This window comes from Natrix helvetica (assembly GCF_964273705.1).
Source record: "Natrix helvetica genome assembly, chromosome: 14".
Taxonomy (NCBI): Eukaryota; Metazoa; Chordata; class Lepidosauria; order Squamata; family Natricidae; genus Natrix; species Natrix helvetica.
This window is the reverse complement of record NC_138564.1, coordinates 12,368,169-12,387,524: the sequence shown is the minus strand read 5'-3', so window position 1 is coordinate 12,387,524 and position 19,356 is coordinate 12,368,169. Positions and strand designations below refer to the sequence as shown.

At 47.8% G+C, this 19,356-nt stretch overlaps 1 protein-coding gene across 1 annotated transcript in view; it reads left to right on the top strand.

Annotated features, from left to right (window-relative positions):
* Positions 1 to 19,356, top strand: part of DNAH10 (dynein axonemal heavy chain 10) — a gene marked incomplete at its 3' end in the record, with an annotated part of 64,731 nt that overhangs the window by 28,503 nt on the left and 16,872 nt on the right. Inside the window, exons 38-58 of the mRNA XM_081966538.1 lie at positions 42 to 177; positions 331 to 450; positions 1,099 to 1,233; positions 2,085 to 2,301; positions 2,819 to 2,938; positions 3,332 to 3,477; positions 4,458 to 4,610; positions 5,194 to 5,454; positions 6,398 to 6,570; positions 7,426 to 7,519; positions 8,647 to 8,814; positions 9,761 to 9,949; positions 11,054 to 11,225; positions 12,443 to 12,646; positions 13,013 to 13,093; positions 13,319 to 13,516; positions 14,763 to 14,924; positions 16,274 to 16,448; positions 17,365 to 17,546; positions 18,388 to 18,524; positions 18,733 to 18,950. Of these exons, the coding sequence (XP_081822664.1) occupies positions 42 to 177; positions 331 to 450; positions 1,099 to 1,233; positions 2,085 to 2,301; positions 2,819 to 2,938; positions 3,332 to 3,477; positions 4,458 to 4,610; positions 5,194 to 5,454; positions 6,398 to 6,570; positions 7,426 to 7,519; positions 8,647 to 8,814; positions 9,761 to 9,949; positions 11,054 to 11,225; positions 12,443 to 12,646; positions 13,013 to 13,093; positions 13,319 to 13,516; positions 14,763 to 14,924; positions 16,274 to 16,448; positions 17,365 to 17,546; positions 18,388 to 18,524; positions 18,733 to 18,950 (3,441 nt within the window). The remainder of the gene's footprint in view (positions 1 to 41; positions 178 to 330; positions 451 to 1,098; positions 1,234 to 2,084; positions 2,302 to 2,818; positions 2,939 to 3,331; positions 3,478 to 4,457; positions 4,611 to 5,193; positions 5,455 to 6,397; positions 6,571 to 7,425; positions 7,520 to 8,646; positions 8,815 to 9,760; positions 9,950 to 11,053; positions 11,226 to 12,442; positions 12,647 to 13,012; positions 13,094 to 13,318; positions 13,517 to 14,762; positions 14,925 to 16,273; positions 16,449 to 17,364; positions 17,547 to 18,387; positions 18,525 to 18,732; positions 18,951 to 19,356) is intronic.

Below are 19,356 nucleotides of genomic sequence, written 5' to 3'. Positions count from 1 at the left end.
TGGTCTTCAGTCCATTTTTAACCCTCCATCTGGATACACAGGTACATATTATTTGATGGCGACGTCGATGCTCTCTGGGTAGAAAACATGAATTCTGTGATGGATGATAACAAGCTGTTGACTCTGGCGAATGGGGAACGGATCCGTCTTCAAAACCATTGTGCTCTTCTGTTTGAGGTAAGGCTCGTCCCACGATGCTGAGGACTTTGAGATCCCTCATTTCTTTGGAAGGACCCCCCAGGACCACCACCACCCCCAATTTCCAACCCCACGGAGGACATTCCTGTAGCTACCCCCAGTTCCTGGAGCTTCTTGTAACCTTCCTTATAGGTTGGAGACCTACAATACGCTTCTCCAGCCACCGTATCGCGTTGTGGGATGGTTTTTGTAGACCCGAAGAATTTGAGATACAGGCCTTATTGGGATAAATGGACAAAAGAAAGGAGCAAGGTAAAGAACAGTTAACGATGGACCTCAAACTACTACTACTACTACTACTACTACTTCCTCCTCCTCCTCCTCCTCCTCCTCCTCCTCCTCCTCCTCCTCCTCCTCCTCCTCCTCCTCCTCCTCCTCTTCTTCTTCTTCTTCTTCTTCTTCTTCTTCTTCTTCTTCTTCTTCTTTTAATAACGTTTTTTATTGAACACAAATTAAAACATTGGGCAGAGTGTAACCGTCCTGGCAAAGTCTTTGCCATACATACTAAGATATAAAGTTATACATTATGACCATTTACATTTGGTCTATTCAGTATTTAAATTTTAAACTTAAAAATATCCTATTTCCATCCATGTTGCTTTGTTTTTATTTCATATACATTTTCACTGTTATAGTTTCATACATCATTCTAATCTCCGTTCTATAAATCTTAGCTGTTGCTTATTTTGGGTCTTTCCTTTTTTGTTCCAACCACCGATAAAATTTCTCCCAGATCTTATCGAGATTCCAGCTTGAGCTTTGTTGGTTGGTTCAAGAGTTGTGGTCTTTTGCGATGTCCTCCCAAATCATTGTCCGAGCTGATGCTCCCAAGAGGTGGAAGGGGAAGAATGGGGAGGACGCGTGTTCTTCTAATTTAGAATAACTTTTTATTTTTTCCAGCAAGAGAAACAACTGTTGGACAGATTGTTTGACAAATACGTGCCTTTCTTGATCGAAATGATTGTCGAAGGGATTGTGGACGGACGGCAAGGAGAAAAAATGAAGATGATTGTCCCGCAGACGGATCTGAACATGGTAAATAGTCTGATTTTTGTTTTCATGAAAGGACTCTGTAAACCACTTAGACAGGGATGTAAAGCACTGTGAAGCGATATATAAGTCTACGTGCTATTGCTTTTATCCTTCCTTTCTTCTTTCCTTCCTTCCTTCCTTTCCTTCCTTTTCTTTTCTTTTCGTTCCCTCCCTCCCTCCCTTCCTTCCTGTGCAGTGATTAGAATGCAGCATTACAGGCTAAGTCTGCCAACTGTCGGCAGTTCAATCCTGACAGGGCTCAAGGTTGACTCAGCCTTCCATCCTTCTGAGGTGGGTAAAATGAGGACCCAGATTGTTGGGGGCAATATATTGACTCTGTAAACCACTTAGAGAGGGCTGTGAAAGCACTATGAAGTGGTATATAAGTCTAAGTGGTATTGCTAAGTGCGAAGGAAGGAAGGAAGGAAGGAAGGAAGGAAGGAAGGAAGGAAGGAAGGAAGGAAGGAAGGAAGGAAGGAATAGGCCATGGTGGCGCAGTGGTTACAATATAGTATTGCAGGCTGATTCCGCCGACTGTCAGCAGTTTGATCCTCACCAGCTCAAGATTGACTCAGCCTTCCATCCTTCTGAGGTGGGTAAAATGAGGACCCAAAATTGTCAGGGGGCAAGAGGCTGACTCTGTAAACCGCTTAGAGAGGGCTATAGGTCACTCCAGAGCGGCATATAAGACTAAGTGCAGTTGCTATTTGCTGCTAATTAAGTAATTTACACTTCCCTTCTTTCACATCCTTCTTTAGACACCCCCCCCCAAAAAAAAACAACAACAAAGAACCAGAATTTCATGGCCAGGTGGGCTTTTTTTTTTTTTCCAACTCTGGGGTTTCATCCCACAGGTGACTCAGTTGAGCATTATGCTCGATGCGCTGATTGAGGCTGAAGTGGAGGATCCCGAAGTGCTTGAATGCTACTTCCTGGAAGCTGTTTACTGCTCCTTGGGAGCCAGCCTCCTTGAAGCAGGCAGGGGGAAATTTGATGACTTCATTAAACGCATCTCTTCCATGTCAACCGTCAACGACGAGACGATTTTAGCGAAACCGGGAGAACTGCCAGGTCGGTTTCAGAGGTCAGAAGACGGCCTGCTACTCTTCTTCTTCTTCTTTCACTTTGTTCTGAAGAGAGCGGAGGGAACGCCAGCCCTGTTTCCCGGGTGCTCCAGAAAACCATCTCAAGGAGTATCTCTTCCGCCACCACTGTTCTAAGGCACGGGTGTCAAACTCAAGGCCCACGCGGTACTTACATCTGGCCTGTGGTGCCACCCTGGAAACAGCAAAGGATCAGCCTGCAGTGCCTCTGCCAGCAAAAATGCCATCCATTTTCACTGGCAGAGGGTTGCAGGAGGCCGTTGCTGCTGAAAACGGACCTCGGGGTGGGCTGGGGCATTTTCCCTGGCAGAGCTCTTGGGCCACCACAGATGCCCCTGGCACGAGCGATGTCCAGCTGGCCACGCCCACCCTGGCCACAACCAACCCAGTTCCCTGAGGTCAAGCAGAACCCTGATGCATCCCTCAATGAAATTGAGTTGGACGCCCCTCGTCTAAGGTGTCCCCAATCGCTCTCTCTCCTGCAGGGCAGCTCCCCACCTTGTACGATTTCCACTTTGACGGGCGTACGAAAAGGTGGGTGCCCTGGAGCAACTTGGTTGCGCAGTATCACCACTCTCCTGCTGTGAGATTTATCGACATCCTAGGTAAGAGGGAAACAAACTCAGCCACCATGGGTCGGAGGGTCACTGTAGGTGAAAGGTCTTCGGACAGCGCTGGCTCTTCGGCTTTCAAATGGAGATGAGCGCCGCCCCCTTGAGTCAGGAACGACTAGCACATATGTGTGACGGGAACCGTTACCTTTACTTTATGTAACATGATCCATACCAGCATTTAAGCATATCTCCTTCATTTCCTTGGATGTTACAAATTAGTGGCATTTTCAGAAGAGATGCCCCAAACACACCCAAGGCTCGAGTAGTAAGGGGTTGGGGGACCTTCCCGTAGTAAAGGATCAGCTGGACGCCCTCTCTGTGAAGCTGCTTGGGGCTCCCAGCCGGTTTCTGATGGATGCTCCCTTCCATGGTTCCTCCCTTCAGTTCCAACTGTGGACACCACCCGCACCACTTGGCTGCTGGAGAAGATGCTGAAGATCAAGCGGCCGATGGTTCTGGTAGGAGAATCAGGGACCTCCAAGACGGCCACGACACAGAACTTGCTCCGGAAGCTGAACCCAGACACAAACGTAAGGCTGTCGCATTCTGGATGGCGAGTCCGTCCTCTGATCTGTTGCTCCTCTCTCCTGTAACCGAAAGGTGCTTTTTTTCAGGAGGAAACTGGGTTTCCTTGCTTTTTTCTTTCGAAGACGTTTGTCTTCTCATCCAAGAAGCTTCTTCAGCTCTGACTGGATGGTGGGGAATGGAAGGATTTATACTCCTTGCAGACAGCTGGCCATTTGCATCCTTTGAGAGGGTCGTTGGGGCCACCTGGAGGTTTCTCTATAGTCCTCGGGGTCACCTGAGTGGTGCAAATAGTTCCCGTAGTCTGCAATTTTTCCTCTGGAAATCCATTCCTATTCCCACCCCATTCCAAGGGGGTCCATCCCAAATTGTACGGCTAAAAGAGATTCTCCGTCTTCCAGGTCCTGGTTGTCCCAAAGCCGCTTTTTCAGGAGGCAACTGGACTTTCTTCTTTTTTCTTTGAATATGTTTTGCTTCTCATCCCAAGAAGCTTCTTCAGCTCTGACCGGATGGTGGAGGATGGAAGGATTTATACTCCTTGCAGACAGCTGGTCATTCGCATCCTTTTTAGAGGGCCGTTGAGGCCACTTGGAGGAAAAAGCCCCTTTGGGACAACCATGTCCTGGATGACGGAGAATCTCTACAGACTTTCCTCTGCTACAAGCACCAAGAAAGAGACGTTACTTCTGAGAGATTTCCTTTACCGTTCCTCACCTGTAGACAGAAATCTTTCCGAACCAAAGGACTTGCATCCTTAAAGGTCTACTCTGAGAACTTCCGAGGAAGAGCCGTCTAAACTCCCTTCCTCCCTCCCAACCAAACTTTGTTGTCTCTTAATCCTCTTGCAACGCATCCCCTCCCTCCCTCCCTCCCTCCCTCTTGGGAATCCAGACTACATCCCACCACACCACCAGAACCACGGCGGGCCGCCTCCTTCGCCAGCCTTTATTTCTGGTCGTAGTAATGTTGAATCTGTCCCATCCAGGTGCTGCTGGTGATCAACTTCTCCTCTCGCACCACTTCCATGGACATTCAGAGGAACATGGAAGCCAACGTGGAGAAGCGGACCAAAGAGACCTACGGGCCTCCCATGGGGAAACGGCTCCTGGTCTTTATGGATGACATGAACATGCCTCGGGTAAGGGCGGAAGGAGCCAGAGCTGAACAGGGAAGAGGGGAAGGACATCGCCAAAGATTTAACACCTAGTCCTCAAAACAAAAAAGATGGGCCTCCATTCGTGTCGGTTCTGCTTAGGTCACATCAATGCCAGTGGTGACATTCAAAATTTTCCCCTAGTGGTTCTGTGGGCGTGGCTTGGTGGTGGTGGTGGGGTCATGTGACTGGAGTGGGCATGTCCAACTTTTTTTTTTTTTTAAGTAAGCATTTTTTTCTCCCGAATGGCCCCTCCCAGAGGGAATAAAAGAGGAGCGACAGGGGAGTGGAGTTTGCAGGAGACCGTTAGTTTGCTTATGACTCTCCGAGGCTCCTTGCCAAGTTCTGCAGAGATCGGCCTGGCCGCTCTCCAAGCCCGATAAGGTCTGTGACCGTAAATCCTCCCTCGAAAGACTTTGCTGGAGGAGAAAGAGCAGAATTCACAGTCAATTAATAAAAGGGGTTTTTGTTGGGACCAGGAGTTGGCTTCAGGCTCTCGGGAAGCCTCGGTCAGGACATCTGCAGACCATCTGGTCTCTCAGCCCTTTTTTCTTCCATCTCCACAAAGGTGGACGAATACGGCACCCAGCAGCCCATCGCTCTGTTGAAACTACTGCTGGAGAAGGGTGCCTTGTACGACCGGGGGAAGGAGATGAACTGCAAATATCTCCGCGACTTGGGCTTCATTGCCGCCATGGGCAAAGCCGGGGGCGGCCGTAACGAAGTGGACCCGCGCTTCATTTCCCTCTTCAGCGTGTTCAACGTGCCCTTCCCTTCGGAAATGTCCCTGCACTTGATTTATGCCTCCATTCTGAAAGGGCACCTGGCGGTAAGTTGGATTCCTTGGCGGAGGGAGAGAGGAGAGGGAGGGAAGGAGGGGGGAGAGAGAGAGGGAGACGGAGGGAGAGGGAGGGAAGGAGAGAGAGGGAGGGGGAGAGAGCACACAGAGAAAGAGATTGAGTCAGTGTAGATCAGATTACAGGTAGTCCTTGATTTACAACCATAATGGACCTCAAAATTTCTGGTGTTCAATGAGACATTGGTTGAGTGAGGTTTTTTCCCCATTTTAGACCTTTCTTGCCACAGTTGTTAAGCGAATCACTGCAGTTGATAAGTTAGTCACCCCGTTGTTAAGCGAATCTGGATTCCCCATTGACATTGCCTGTCAGAAGGTCGCAAAAGGGGATCACATGAACCCCCCCCCCTTCCCGGGAAACGCTGCAACCGTCATAAGTACATGCCACTTGCCGAGCATCTGAATTTTGATCACATGATCCTAGGGATGTCAGAAAGGTCGCAACTGTGAAAAACGGTCATAAGTCTTCTTTCTCTGTTCTGTTGTAACTTTGAATGGTCACTAAACGAACCGTTCTAAGTCTGGTACTACTTGTATTAATCGGGAAGGAGAAAAGCAATGGGTGGAAACTAATCAAGGAGAGAAGCAACTTAGAACTAAGGAGACATTTCCTGAGAGTTAGAACAATTAATCAGTGGAACAGAATTTGCCTCCAGAAGTTGTGAATGCCCCAACACTAGAAGTCTTTAAGAAGATGTTGGATATCCATTTGTCTGAAACGGTATAGGGTTTCCTGCCTAGGCAGGGGGTTGGACTAGAAGACCTCCCAGGTCCCTTCCAACTCTGCTATTGTATTGGTATTAAAAATAGAAAGCAAGGAAAAATAGACCACAAAAATGGTGATATTTTTTCACAGTTCTCTCTTTTTTCCCCCTCTCTTTTTTAATGAAAAGATCTTCCCTCTTTTTATCGGCAGACCTTTGACGAGTCCATCTCTGCCATTGCGGACAAAATCACCTCCTGTACTCTGACCCTTTACGAAACCATCGTCCACGACCTGCCACCGACGCCTTCGAAGTTCCACTACATCTTTAACCTGCGCGATCTCTCCAGGGTGTACAACGGCTTGGTTCAAACCACCCCAGAGCGGTGAGTGCGCGATAGCCATTCAAATCGTTGTGGCAGCTCCAGATCGTCTACATCTGTGACCTTCCCAGAGGATTTCCAACAGGCAAAGTTCACTGGGGGAATCCAGATTGGCTTAACAACTGGGTGATTTGCTTAACAACTGACACAATTCGCTTAACAACCGTGGCAAAAAAATAAAGTCATAAAATCGGGTGACTTGAGAATTTTGGTCCCAATTGTGGTTTTAAGTCAGGGGCTACCTGTAATTATTTTAATATTACCCTTTAAGGGGGAAGAAGAAAATGCATTATTGACACCCAGAGTCTTTGGAAGGTTATTAGCGATAGCACTTAGACGTATATACCGCTTTGCGGTGCTTTTACAGCCCTCTCTAAGCGGTTTACAGAGTCAGCCTCTTGCCCCCAACAATCTGGGTCCTCATTTTACCCACCTTGGAAGGACGGAAGGCTGAGTCAACCTGAAGCCAGTCAGAATCGAACTGCTGGCAGTTGGCAGAATTAGCCTGCAATACTATATTCTAAACAAGGAAGGAAGGAGGAATGAAGGAGGGAGGAATGAAGGAGGGAAGGAGGGAGGGAGGGAAGGAAGGAATACCAATAGACTTATATACCACTTCATAGTGCTTTTACAGCCCTCTCTAAGCGGTTTACAGAGTCAGCCTCTTGATCCCAACAATCTGGGTCCTCATTTTACCCATCTCGGAAGGAAGGAAGGCTGAGTCAACCTTGAGCCAGTTAGGATCGAACTCCTGGGTGTGGGCAGACTGCGGCTCTTCTGATTATGATGATGGTTGTTCATTTGACGTGGGCTTTCACGCCCTTGTCTTGTCTGATCTGACTGAGGGCTTTGACGTAGGTTCCAGACAGTCACCCAGATGGTGAGGGTATGGAGGAACGAATGCCTGCGCGTTTTCCACGACCGACTGATCAACAAGGCAGATAAAGCTCTGGTAGGTTCTTCTTTTTGAAACTCCTCACGGACACGTCCCTTGGGCCAGTTCGGGACATCGCATTTTTGAATTCTTTTTTTTTTTCCCCAAAGGAACTCTGAGGCAGGATCCGAGCAGACCTTTCCTGGCAGAGAAATCCTTAGGCTCAAGCATCCCCAGGCCTTCCTTTTCCCATAAGGCCCCCTTCCTTGGTCCCATAAGGACCAATAGCAGGGACGAAATGCTACCGGTTCGGGCCGTTCCTTCCGAACCGCTAGTAAACGATTGCTTAGGCCTGATTGTCTGTGAGGTTCCTGCTTGTTGCAGGGGCAATTTTGTGTGAAGTCCAGTTGCTTTTGGTAATGTGGGGCTTTTGGTGCCCTCTGAGCTTAGTTGTTTTGTTGCAGACCTTTTATGACCCAACTAGGGAACATCATCAGTGCTAGAAGGGGAGTGGGGTTTGCTCTCTGTTTATATAAACGAAAGCCCCACTCTCCTTCTAGCACTGGTGATGTTACCTAGTTGGGCAAAGAAATGTCTGTAAGAAAACAACCAAGCTCAGAGAGCATCAAGGACACACAGTCTTCCCCCTTCTCCCTCCTCCTCCCTTCCAACACTGATGATGTTACCTAGTTGGGTGTTGAAATGTCTACAAACGAGCCACCAAGCTCATAAAGCACCAAGGACCCCATGATCCTCCCCCCTCCTCTTTCTCTTCTTCTCCACAAACCTTACCAAGGACCCCACAGTCCTCCTCCTCCTCCACCTCCTCTTCTTCCTCCTCTTCCTCTTCTTCTTCACAAACTTTACTCCCTTCTAGCACTGATAATGTACCTTAGTAATGAAAAGTCTGCAAGAAAACCACCAAGCTCCGAGAACACTAAAGACCCCACAGTCACCCTCTCCTAATCCTCCTCCTCTTCTCCATAAACCTTACTCCCTTCTAGCACTGATAACATTCCCTAGTTGGGTGATGAAACGTCTACAAGCAAGCCATCACGCTCACAGAGCACCAAGGGGCCCCACAGCTCCATCCTGAGCTACAAATGTTCTCTTCTCCGGGGTTGCTAATCCTGGAGTTTGTAATTCCCACTGATGCGTGTTAGTAATTCTGGAGTTAACTGGTGGATTTTCTGGAACTGTCCAAGGTCCAAGGCCACATTCAACGCCTGCTGGAAGCGAATTTCAAAGACTCCGCTGAAAATGCAATCAGGGACCCCATCCTGTTTGGAGATTTCCGAATGGCCCTGAACGAGGGGGAGCCTCGCGTTTACGAAGACATCCAAGATTATGATGCAGCCAAAGCTCTCTTCCAGGTACGGCACTTCCAACTTCAGGAGGAAAAATATCTTTTTTTCCATCTTGGGGAGTTGAAATGAAGTTTAAACCCAAATCCATCTGGGGACTTTTCCCTTCTCCATGCCCTGGTTTGCATGCAGGCAGCCAAGCTAGTTTTAACACTGTTAAAAGAGTTTCTAAGTTAGTTTTTATGCAGTTGAAGAGTTTCAAGACTAGTTCATACATCATTGAAGTTCCCAAAAATAGCTTTTACTTAGTTAAGGTTTCCTAACTTAATTGACTGTGAATTCTGCTCAGTCACCTCCAACAAAGTCTTTCAAGGGAGGATTTACGGTCACAGACCTTCTTTGGCTTGGAGAGCTGCCAGGCCGATCTCTGCAAAACTTGGCCAGGAGTCTCAGAGAGTCACGAACCAATGAAGCGAACTAATGGTCTCCTGCAAACTCCACTCCCCTGTCGCTCCTCTTTTATTCCCTCTGGGAGGGGCCATTCACCGTCCACCTGTGGCCTTCCTCCCAAGTCGACCCCTGTTCCTTAGCTCTTCCCTTCGTCTGGCAACTCTGCAAATGCACACCCTGGGAACAGGCTCCAGCTGTTCCTCTGCCTCACTGATGTCTGACTCTGAAGGCAGCTGATAACTGTCAGACGGCTGTGCCTCGACACAGAGCCCTCGTCAGAATCTTCCCCAGACTCCAAGACTGGCCCATGTTCCTCCCCAACCCTCCTCACTGTCCGACTGCTGCCAGCTCCGGTGGCCACTGGCGGGCTACAACAGCTAGTTTTTACATAGGCAGCAAGGAGAAAACCCCTCAGTGGGACGACCCAATCATAACACAAGAGATTTCCAGAGACCTTCCGTCTCTTCCACACCTCCAATCTGGAGATTCTTTCTTTGTCATCTCCTGCTTTGAGCCTGCAGCTTCCTCCCCAGGGCATCCTTTTTGTCTGACTTTTCGCTCGCAGGAGATTTTGGAAGAATACAACGAAGTGAACACGAAGATGAACCTCGTGCTGTTCGACGACGCTCTGGAACACTTGACCCGCGTTCATCGTATCATCCGGATGGACCGGGGCCACGCGCTGCTGGTAGGCGTCGGTGGCTCCGGAAAGCAGTCCTTGGCGAGATTAGCAGCCTACACCGCAGGATGTGAGGTGAGCCATACAGCTCCATCCGAAAAACCTTTGCTGTATTTTTCAACCTTGGCAACTTTTTAGCACCAGCTTTGGAATCCCATTCGATCTTATTCATCAGACAAGGGGACGTGGTGGCTCAGGGGCTAAGACGCTGAGCTTGTCGATCAGAAAGGTCGGCAGTTTGGCTGTTCGAATCCCTAGCGCCGTGTAACGGAGCGAGCTCCCATGACTCATCCCAGCTTCTGCCAACCTAGCCATTCGAAAGCCCGTAAAAAAATGCAAGTAGAAAAATAGGAACCACCTTTGGTGGGAAGGGAACAGCCTTCCATGCGCCTTTGGCGTTGAGTCATGCCGGCCACATGACCAACGGAGACGTCTTCGGACAGTGCTGGCTCTTTGGGTTTGAAATGGAGATGAGCACTGCCCCCTAGAGTCAGGAATCGCTAGCAGATATGTGTGAGGGGAACCATCAGACAGTTCAAATCTTGGAGACTTGGGCCGCCTTCTTTAATCTGCTTTCAGGGATGCTGTCAAGCCTGAAGCTGACCTGATCAAAGCCATTTTGTCACTTCATTATTGCCACACTGGAGCTGAGGGATAGGGAAGGGTGGAATAGAGATAGCTGTTATAGCCAAAACAAAATACTTTCTCTTGGGAACCAAGGACATTCTCACACCTGATCAGAAAGAGAGGAGGAGTGACAACAGGCAACTGGGAGACACCTTGATTGGATCATGTGACTGATTGTTTGGGGAAAGGACAAAACTCCTCTACTTTTCATTAGGTGAAGACCGTGGGAATCTCCACAGTCGGTTTTCACCAGATCTGTGCCAATATGATATATCCCATAATACTCAGTAGAATGGACTTTTTGACTCTTCTCCCCAGTTCACGTTGACACCTTCACCTACTTTGGTGAAGATGTAGCAGGCTTGAAAATTGCCAATCCTTCTTGGCCCGTGAAAAGCTGATTTGAAGCTAGTTGCAGAGACATAAATTCAATAAATAAATGCATAAATTGAAAGACATAATCAACCTTACATCCCACTGAGAGAGCTTAGTAAAACCTAACCCCAAGTGGAAAAAAAAAAGGCCGATGGATGCATCCTTCACTTTTTTTAGGTCTTTGAAATAGTTCTCAGCCGAGGATACAGCGAAAACAATTTACGGGAAGATCTCAAGATTCTCTACACGAGGCTCGGGATCGAGAATAAAATCATCGTCTTCCTGTTTACGGATGCCCATGTGGCAGAAGAAGGATTCTTGGAGCTTATCAACAACATGTTAACCTCAGGTACTTCGAAAGCATGCTGGGTTTTCATTTATCGGTCCTGCGAGATGCTTTGCGTTTCAGCTGGTCTCCTAAGGCGTTGGTAGAGAAGATGACCAGAGCTGTTCTTTTGTAGAAAACTAGCTGATTAATTCAATTAATTCAGTTTCAGTCCGTCAACAGGCTGTAAGATGACTGTAAACAGTTATGAGCTGTGTTTTGTGTGTTTTGAGAAATTAAACTGGTATTAATTGTGACTTTATTTTTTTAAAAAAAACCTTAGATCAAGGAATCAGGCAAATTCATAAATTGTTATTTGTAAACTTTGATAATCCGGTGTTGCCTGGGTATTTATTTATAGGGGGAAAATGTCTGGACCAAACGTCATTTCTAATGTTGGATCCCCCCTTACCATAGGGAGTCCCCTTGTGGAGTACTGTGAAGCCGTTATCATGGCAACTCCACTGCGCTGTACAGTAGAAGCCATTTTACGGCAGTACAGTAGAATTCATTTTAAGGCACAACAGGCTGCCTTAATAGAACACCCCCCCCAAGGGTGTTAGGGGTGTCTTACCCCCACAGTATTTTTCTCCAGAGAGTAAGTCATCTGTGTACCAAGTTTGGGTGAAATTGCTCGAGGCGTTCCAGAGTTATGCTGGAATATAAACATACACAGCCATTTAGATAGATGATAGATAGATAGATAGATAGATAGATAGATAGATGATAGATAGATAGATAGATAGATGATAGCTAGATAGATAGATGATAGATAGATAGATAGATGATAGATAGATAGATAGATAGATAGATAGATAGATAGATAGATAGATAGATAGATAGATAGATAGATGATAGATGATAGATGATAGATGATAGATGATAGATGATAGATGATAGATGATAGATAGATAGATAGATAGATAGATAGATAGATAGATAGATAGATAGATAGATGATAGATAGATGATAGATAGATAGATGATGATAGATAGATAGATAGATGATAGATAGATAGATAGATAGATAGATAGATAGATAGATAGATAGATGATAGATAGATAGATAGAAAGATAGATAGATAGATAGATAGATAGATAGATGATAGATAGATGATAGATAGATAGATAGATAGATAGATAGATAGATAGATAGATAGATGATAGATAGATAGATAGATAGATAGATAGATAGATAGATAGATAACAGCTTCCCTTCTTGTTCCCCCTGGTGCTCCACAGGCATCGTCCCAGCCTTGTACGCGGATGACGAGCGGGACAACATCCTCAGCCAGATCACCCAGGAAGCCATGAAAACGGGCATTGCGCCCGCCAAAGAGAGCGTCTGGCAGTACTTTGTCAACAAGAGCGCCAACAACCTCCACATTGTCCTTGGGATGTCCCCTGTGGGGGAGACCTTGAGAACCCGCTGCCGAAATTTTCCAGGTAACCCTCAGATGGGCAGTTCTTAGACTTATATACTGCTTCATATTGCTTTTACAGCCCTCTCTAAGCGGTTTACAGAGTCAGCCTCTTGCCCCCAACAATCTGGGTCCTCATTTTACCCACCTTGGAAGGATGGAAGGCTGAGTCAACCTTGAGCTGGTCAGAATCAAACTGGCAATTGGTAGAATTAGCCTGCAACACGATGATGACTCTGAGCTTGGTTGTTTCATGACCCAACTAGATAACATCATCAGGCTGGTAAGGAAACAACCAAGCTCGGAGAGCACCAAGGGCCCCCTCAGAGAAGATTCTACCTCGATCAGGTTTTTGGTTTCTTGATTTGACTTATCATCCTTTCCTTTAAAGGCCTCGTCAACAACACCGGCATTGATTGGTTCCTTCCCTGGCCTCCTCAAGCTCTGTATGCCGTTGCAAAGTTCTTTTTGGGTAAGAAAGAGCTTTGACCTCACACACACACACACACACACACACACACACACACACACGATTTCTTCTCACGCATCTCCTTACTGGCTGTTGTTCCCCTTCCTACAACAAGTATTTCTCAACCATGAGTAGACTTCAACTCCCAGAATTCCCCAGCCAGCATGGGGGATGGGTGGGTTTTGATTCTTCCCCATTGACTCACCCCCACCCCATTTCTTCGCCCAGGGAATAACCCGCTCATCCCCTTGGAGCACACCGAGGAACTGATCGCCCACATCGTCATGGTCCACGGTTCGGTTGGCGTCTACAGCAAGAAATTCCTGCAGAAGCTCAGGAGGAGCAATTACGTCACACCCAAGAATTACCTGGATTTCATCAACACTTACACCAAGCTGCTGGAGGACAAGAATCATTTCATTTTGGGTAAGGAGAGTTGCTTTCGAAGGGCCTACTTTGTGAATACCCGTATCGGTTAAATCGAGTGAAGGTGCAAAAAGGGTTGGGCCATGTTTGTGTAGTGTATTAGCAGCAGAGCCAGTTGTGATTCTCTCTGCTGTATAGAAAGAGGATTTGCAAGGGCTAAGGACATCCCCATTGTGGCTTCTCAGGTCATCTTTGTTGTGACCCTCCAGCAGCCAGCAGAAAAAAAACCCTCCCTGAAAATCTGAAATCTAGAAAATGATAGAGTCCTAGCAAGACTGTTGTGGCCCGCCAGTGGCCAATGGAGCTGGCAGCAGATTCGGACAGTGAGGAGGTTAGGGCGGAACTTGGCCCAGTCTTGGAGTCTGGGGAAGGCTCTGATGAGGGCTCTGTGTCGGAGGCAGAGAGGGGGCCAGAACCATAAGCTAATTATCAGCTGCCTTCAAAGTCAGTGAGGCAGAGAAACAGCGGGAGCCTGTTCCCAGTGTCCCCATGTGCACAGCTGCCAGGAGAAGGGAAGAGCTAAAGAACAGGGGTTGACTTGGGAGTAAGGCCACACTGGACGATGAATGGCCCCTCTCAGAGGGAATAAAAGAAGAGTGAAAGGGCAGGAAACAATTCGTTTGTTCGGTCGTTAGATTCATTTCAGGAGTGTGAAGATCTGTCCGTGAATCTCAGAGACTCTGTGCCAAGGCTTTCCTTGCACAGCATCTCGTTGGGAAAATATTGACATGGCATCTTTCCAAGATAGATAAGGTCTGTGGTCATAAATACTCCTTTGAAAGACTCTTTGCCAGGATGTGAATGAGAGGAATTCACATTCCTTTAACAAAAGGGGTTTTGTCAGGAATCTGCCTCTTGCCTTTTGAGGAGGTCACAACAGTCTTAACTGCATTGTGGGCCTGGGGCAAAGCAGTGTACTGGGGCCCCTACAACAACTACACACAGGAATAAAAATTCAGAAATTATATACAATTAATCATTTATTTTATTGGCACTCGGTGTTGAAGCATTAAAAACCTGCTGTGCAGCAACAACTAATCAACACAATAAACATTTGAGTAATACACGAGGCTGGAAAAACACACTAATACTAATAGTTGCTGTATTTATACGATACAAGGTGCATTGAAGGGTTCACACGGAGAGATTAGTATGGGGGCCCCTATGCTTGTGGGGCCCACAGGCGAGTGCCCATCAGGCCCCTGCATTAAGACAGCCCTGATGCTGACTTCTCCGTCCTTCCCAGCTCAGTGCAAGCGCCTGGAAGGCGGCTTGGATAAACTGAAAGAAGCCACAATTCAGCTGGATGAGCTCAACCTGAAGCTGGCCGAGCAGAAGATTGTGTTGGCAGAGAAATCGGCCGCCTGCGAAGCTCTCCTTCAAGAGATCGCCACCAATACGGCCATCGGCAAGTTTTCCACCCCTGCCTTGCCCCAAACTGTGGATGTTACTAAGCTGTTGTTTTCTTTGTGAGTCCGTGAAACGAGTGCAGTCAAAAGTAGGGGGGGGGGTGGATTTGCAGCAGCTTTGGAGAAAATGTGTTTCCAATTGTTGTTGTTAGTTGTGAAGTTGCGTCCGGCCCATCGCAACCCCATAGACGACATTCCTCCAGGCTTTCCTGTTTCATTACCGTTTCATTGCCCAAGTAGATAATGTCATCAGTGCTAGAAGGGACTGGGTTTGTACGTATATAAGAGCAAACCTCATTCACTTCTAGCACTGATGACGTTACCTAGTTGGGTGATGAAACGTCTGCAAGAAAACAGAGAGCATCAAGGGACCCCACAGTCCTCCTCCTCCTCTTCCTCTCCTCAAACCCCACTCCCTTTTAGCAGTGATGTTGTTATCTCAGTTATGAGTTGGGATCCCGTGGATACTCAGGCATTGGGGTGAAGTCCATGCTGCTCTCTACTTTGAACGGTGTGAGTCCCGTGCTACTGTGAACGACATTATTGTACGCGGCCTCAGCAAAAGGCAGGAGGTCTGCCCCATTGGACTGCTGATAGTTCACGTAGCACCTCGGGTACTGCTCTACCGTGGCGTTCAGTCTCTCTGCCGCCCCATTGGTGCTCGGGTGAAAAGCTGCACTAAGGCCCTGGGATGACCCAACGGACTGCAGGAGCTCCTTCCAGAACTTAGCCATGAACTGGTCTCCTCTGTCTGAGATAATTCTTCAAGGTACTCCATTCAGGCGGTAGATGTGCTTCAGGAGCAATTTGGCCAGCTGGTGAGCTGAGGGTCACTCACTGCAGGGTATGAAGTGCACCTGTTTGGAGAACAGGTCTATTACACTCCAAATCATTATATTCCCCTCCACTTTTCCAAAACTCCACTATAAAATCCATTGCGATCTCCTCCCACGGCCTCGTTGGCTCTGCTACCGGTTGCAGCAGTCCGGGGCGGGGGTGGTGGTGTTTCCCGGTCGTCTCTTCATTTGACTCCCCCCCCCCATTAGGGACCCATTCTCTAGGAAAAGAGAATGGCATCAAAACTCTGAAGCAAGGATATTTTATGGGCAAGATTCCACAGGTATTTCTCGATTTTCCTTCTCTGCTTTCTTGGACTTTGATTAGACTATGCACGCTCTTCCAATTTCAAATGGCCAGGCCAAGGATGGATCCCTCCACTGGTGATCCTGTCCCTTGTTGCCTTTCCTCCTGGTCCTAAAAAAGCATATATTTTTTTTGTTAACCAGCATCCTAGCCAACTCCAAACTCTTTGCCGGGAGCTCATTTTGCCATTGCTTCCTCTCCTTAGCCGAGGAGAAGAAAAAACTGGCCGTCGAGAAAGCCATGGAGATCGAAGAGCAGAACAAAGTCATCGCGGTGGAGAAGCGGGAAGCCGAGACGGCCCTGGCGGAAGCCATGCCTATCTTAGAGGCTGCCAAGCTGGAGCTGCAGAAGCTGGATAAGTCCGATGTGACGGAGATCAGGTTGGTGAGAACTGTCAAAATGTGGCACCCCTGAGAATGATCAGGTTTCTCCTGAAAACATTTGTGCTGTTCTGCGGTGGCTCAGGGGCTAAGACGCTGAGCTTGTCAATCAGAAAGGCCAGCAGTTTGGCCGTTCGAATCCCTAGCACCACGTAACGGAGTGAGCTCCCGTGTCATCCAAGCTTCTGCCAACTTAGCAGTTCGAAAGCATGTAAAAAATGCAAGTAAAAAAATAGGAACCACCTTTGGTGGGAAGGGAAGAGCGTTCCGTGTGCCTTCGGAGTTTAGACATGCTGGCCACATGACCACGGAGACGTCTTCGGACAGTGCTGGCTCTTTGGTTTTGAAACGGAGATGAGCACCGGCCCCTAGAGTCGGGAACGATTAGCACATAAGGGTGAGGGGAACCTTTTCCTTAAGTCTCAATTTGGCTCAGATATTCTCCTGTTAAAGTCTCAAGAGCCTTTTTGTATTCCTTCTCTTTTACAACTTCTCTCTTCTCTCCCCACTCTGTCCCAAGGTTGTTAATTTTCTCCCCCTCCCCCCCAAAAAAGGCAAGTGGACTTTCTTGATATTTTTCTTTGAAAACATTTCACTTCTATACCGAGAAGTTCCTTCAGTTGCAATTGAAGAATCCTGAGTTCCCCACGATTCTTTTAGAATGGAAGAAGCTTCTTGGATGAGAAGCAAAATGTTTACATGGGGGAAAAGAAACCAGTTGCGCTCTTGAAAAAAGCACCTTTGGGGACAAACATGGCCTGGATGAATGGGAATCTCCACAGACAAATATTTGCTCTAGTTTAGGGGATGTTCCCCAGCTTCGAATGCCAAGGCAACGCAACTCAAAAAACGAACGAGTTTTTTAAGACAACGTGGGGTTTCCTTTGGACTCTCCGTCTCTATCTCCTCTCTTTAGGTCCTTCGCTAAGCCTCCCAAGCAGGTGCAGACGGTCTGCGAATGCATCCTCATCATGCGTGGCTACAAGGAGCTCAACTGGAAGACGGCCAAAGGGATGATGTCAGAGGCCAACTTCTTGCGTTCCCTCATGGAGATTGACTTCGATTCGATCTCACAGGCCCAAGTGAAATCCGTCCGAGGTAAATGGCCTCCGGTTACATCCCCTTGGAAGGGAGCCCAATGACCCAGTGTGTCCTTGGATGGATGGGTGGGTAGGTGGATGGATGGACGGATAGAATACAATAGAAAAAAAGGAATGGAACAGAACAGAATAGAATAAGAAAAGAAGGAAGGAGAATGGAATGGAATAGAGTTCTTTATTGGCCAAGTGTGATTGGACATTCAAGGAATTTGTCTTTGGTGCAGATGCTCTCAGTTTATATGCGTGGGAGGATGGATGGATAGATGGATGAATGGATGGATGGATGGATGGATGGGTGGGTGGATGGATGGGTGGACGGATGGATGGGTGGACGGATGGATGGGTGGACGGATGGATGGGTGGACAGATGGGTGCGTGGGTGGACGGATGGATGATATGCCACCAAGCTGCTGTCAACTCCTAGCAACCACATAGAGGTTCTCCATGACAATTTGTCCCTAACCTTCAAGTCTTCCAATGGCTTACCATCACCACCATGAGTCCATCCATCTTGCTGCTGATCATCTCTTCTCTTCCTTCCACCTTTCCCAGCATTAGAACCTTCTTCAAAGAGCTAGGTCTCCACATCTTATGTCCATAGTAGGAGAGTTGGGTTGACTTTTTGGGTGATCCATTAGTTTCTTGGCTGTCCACTCAGGTCTTCTCATGACGATTAACTAACGTTCAAAAGGATCAATGCTCTTCCTGCCCTACTTCTTCAAAATCCAACTTTTTTCAGCGCTGGTGTAACTTTGAATAGTCACCAAATGAACTGTTGCATGCCGAGGACTACCCGTAGGTGGCCAGGTCACTAACGAGAGATACTTCCTTCCTGTAAGGGTTGTTGAAGACGTTAAACACAACCTTTGAGGAAATGGAAGTGGTCAGCCGAGCGGGCTTGGGGATGCTGAAGTTTGTGGACGCCGTCATGAGTTACTGTGATGTGGCCAAAGACGTCAAACCCAAGAGAGAAAAGGTAGGACAGAAAGAAAAGATGGAGAGGAGGAGGACGGGGAGGAAGATCCAGCCGGTTCTTCTCTGAAAACTCTCGCTGGAGGCTTCAGCTGGGTGGTGGTGCAACCAAGGTGTCCACCACCTTCCGCTGATCTCTAGATGCGCTTCACATCTTGAAGGCCTCCAGCCTCGGCCCCTGCTGAGTTTGCTCCTTCTTCTCCCCTTCACAGGTGGCCAGGCTGGAACGGAACTTCTTCTTGAGCAAACGGGAACTGGAGAAAATCCAGGCAGAGCTGACGGCCATCCAGAACGAGCTGAAAGCCCTGGGAGATAAGTACGAGGCAGCCATCAGGGAAAAGCAGCAGCTCCAGGAGGAAGCGGAGATCATGGAACGCCGGCTGATTGCAGCAGACAAGCTGATCTCTGGCTTGGGATCGGAAAATATCAGGCAAGAGGATGGAGAGATCTAGGAAGTTGAAGAGGGGGAGATAAAGGTTTTAGCTCCAGGGGTTTTTAAGCAGGACTTCAGAGATGACTTTGGTTTTGACCCAGATAACTAGTTTCCAAACGCAGGGCAAGGAAATACTTGGCACAGAGTCTCTTATAGTCACAAACAGAACTTTCCACTCTTGAAACGACTGAAGGAACAAATTGTTTCCTGCAAAAGCCCCCTCCCCATTCGCTCCTCTTTTGTTTCCTCTGGGAGGCGCCAATCATCTCCAAGGTGTGGCTTTACTCTTAAGTCGACCCTGCTTTCCTCGCTGTTCTTGTCTTCTGGCAACTCTGCTCATGCGCACTCTGGGAACAGGCTCCAGCTGTTCTTCTGCCTCGCTGCTATCTAGCTCCCTCTCTGC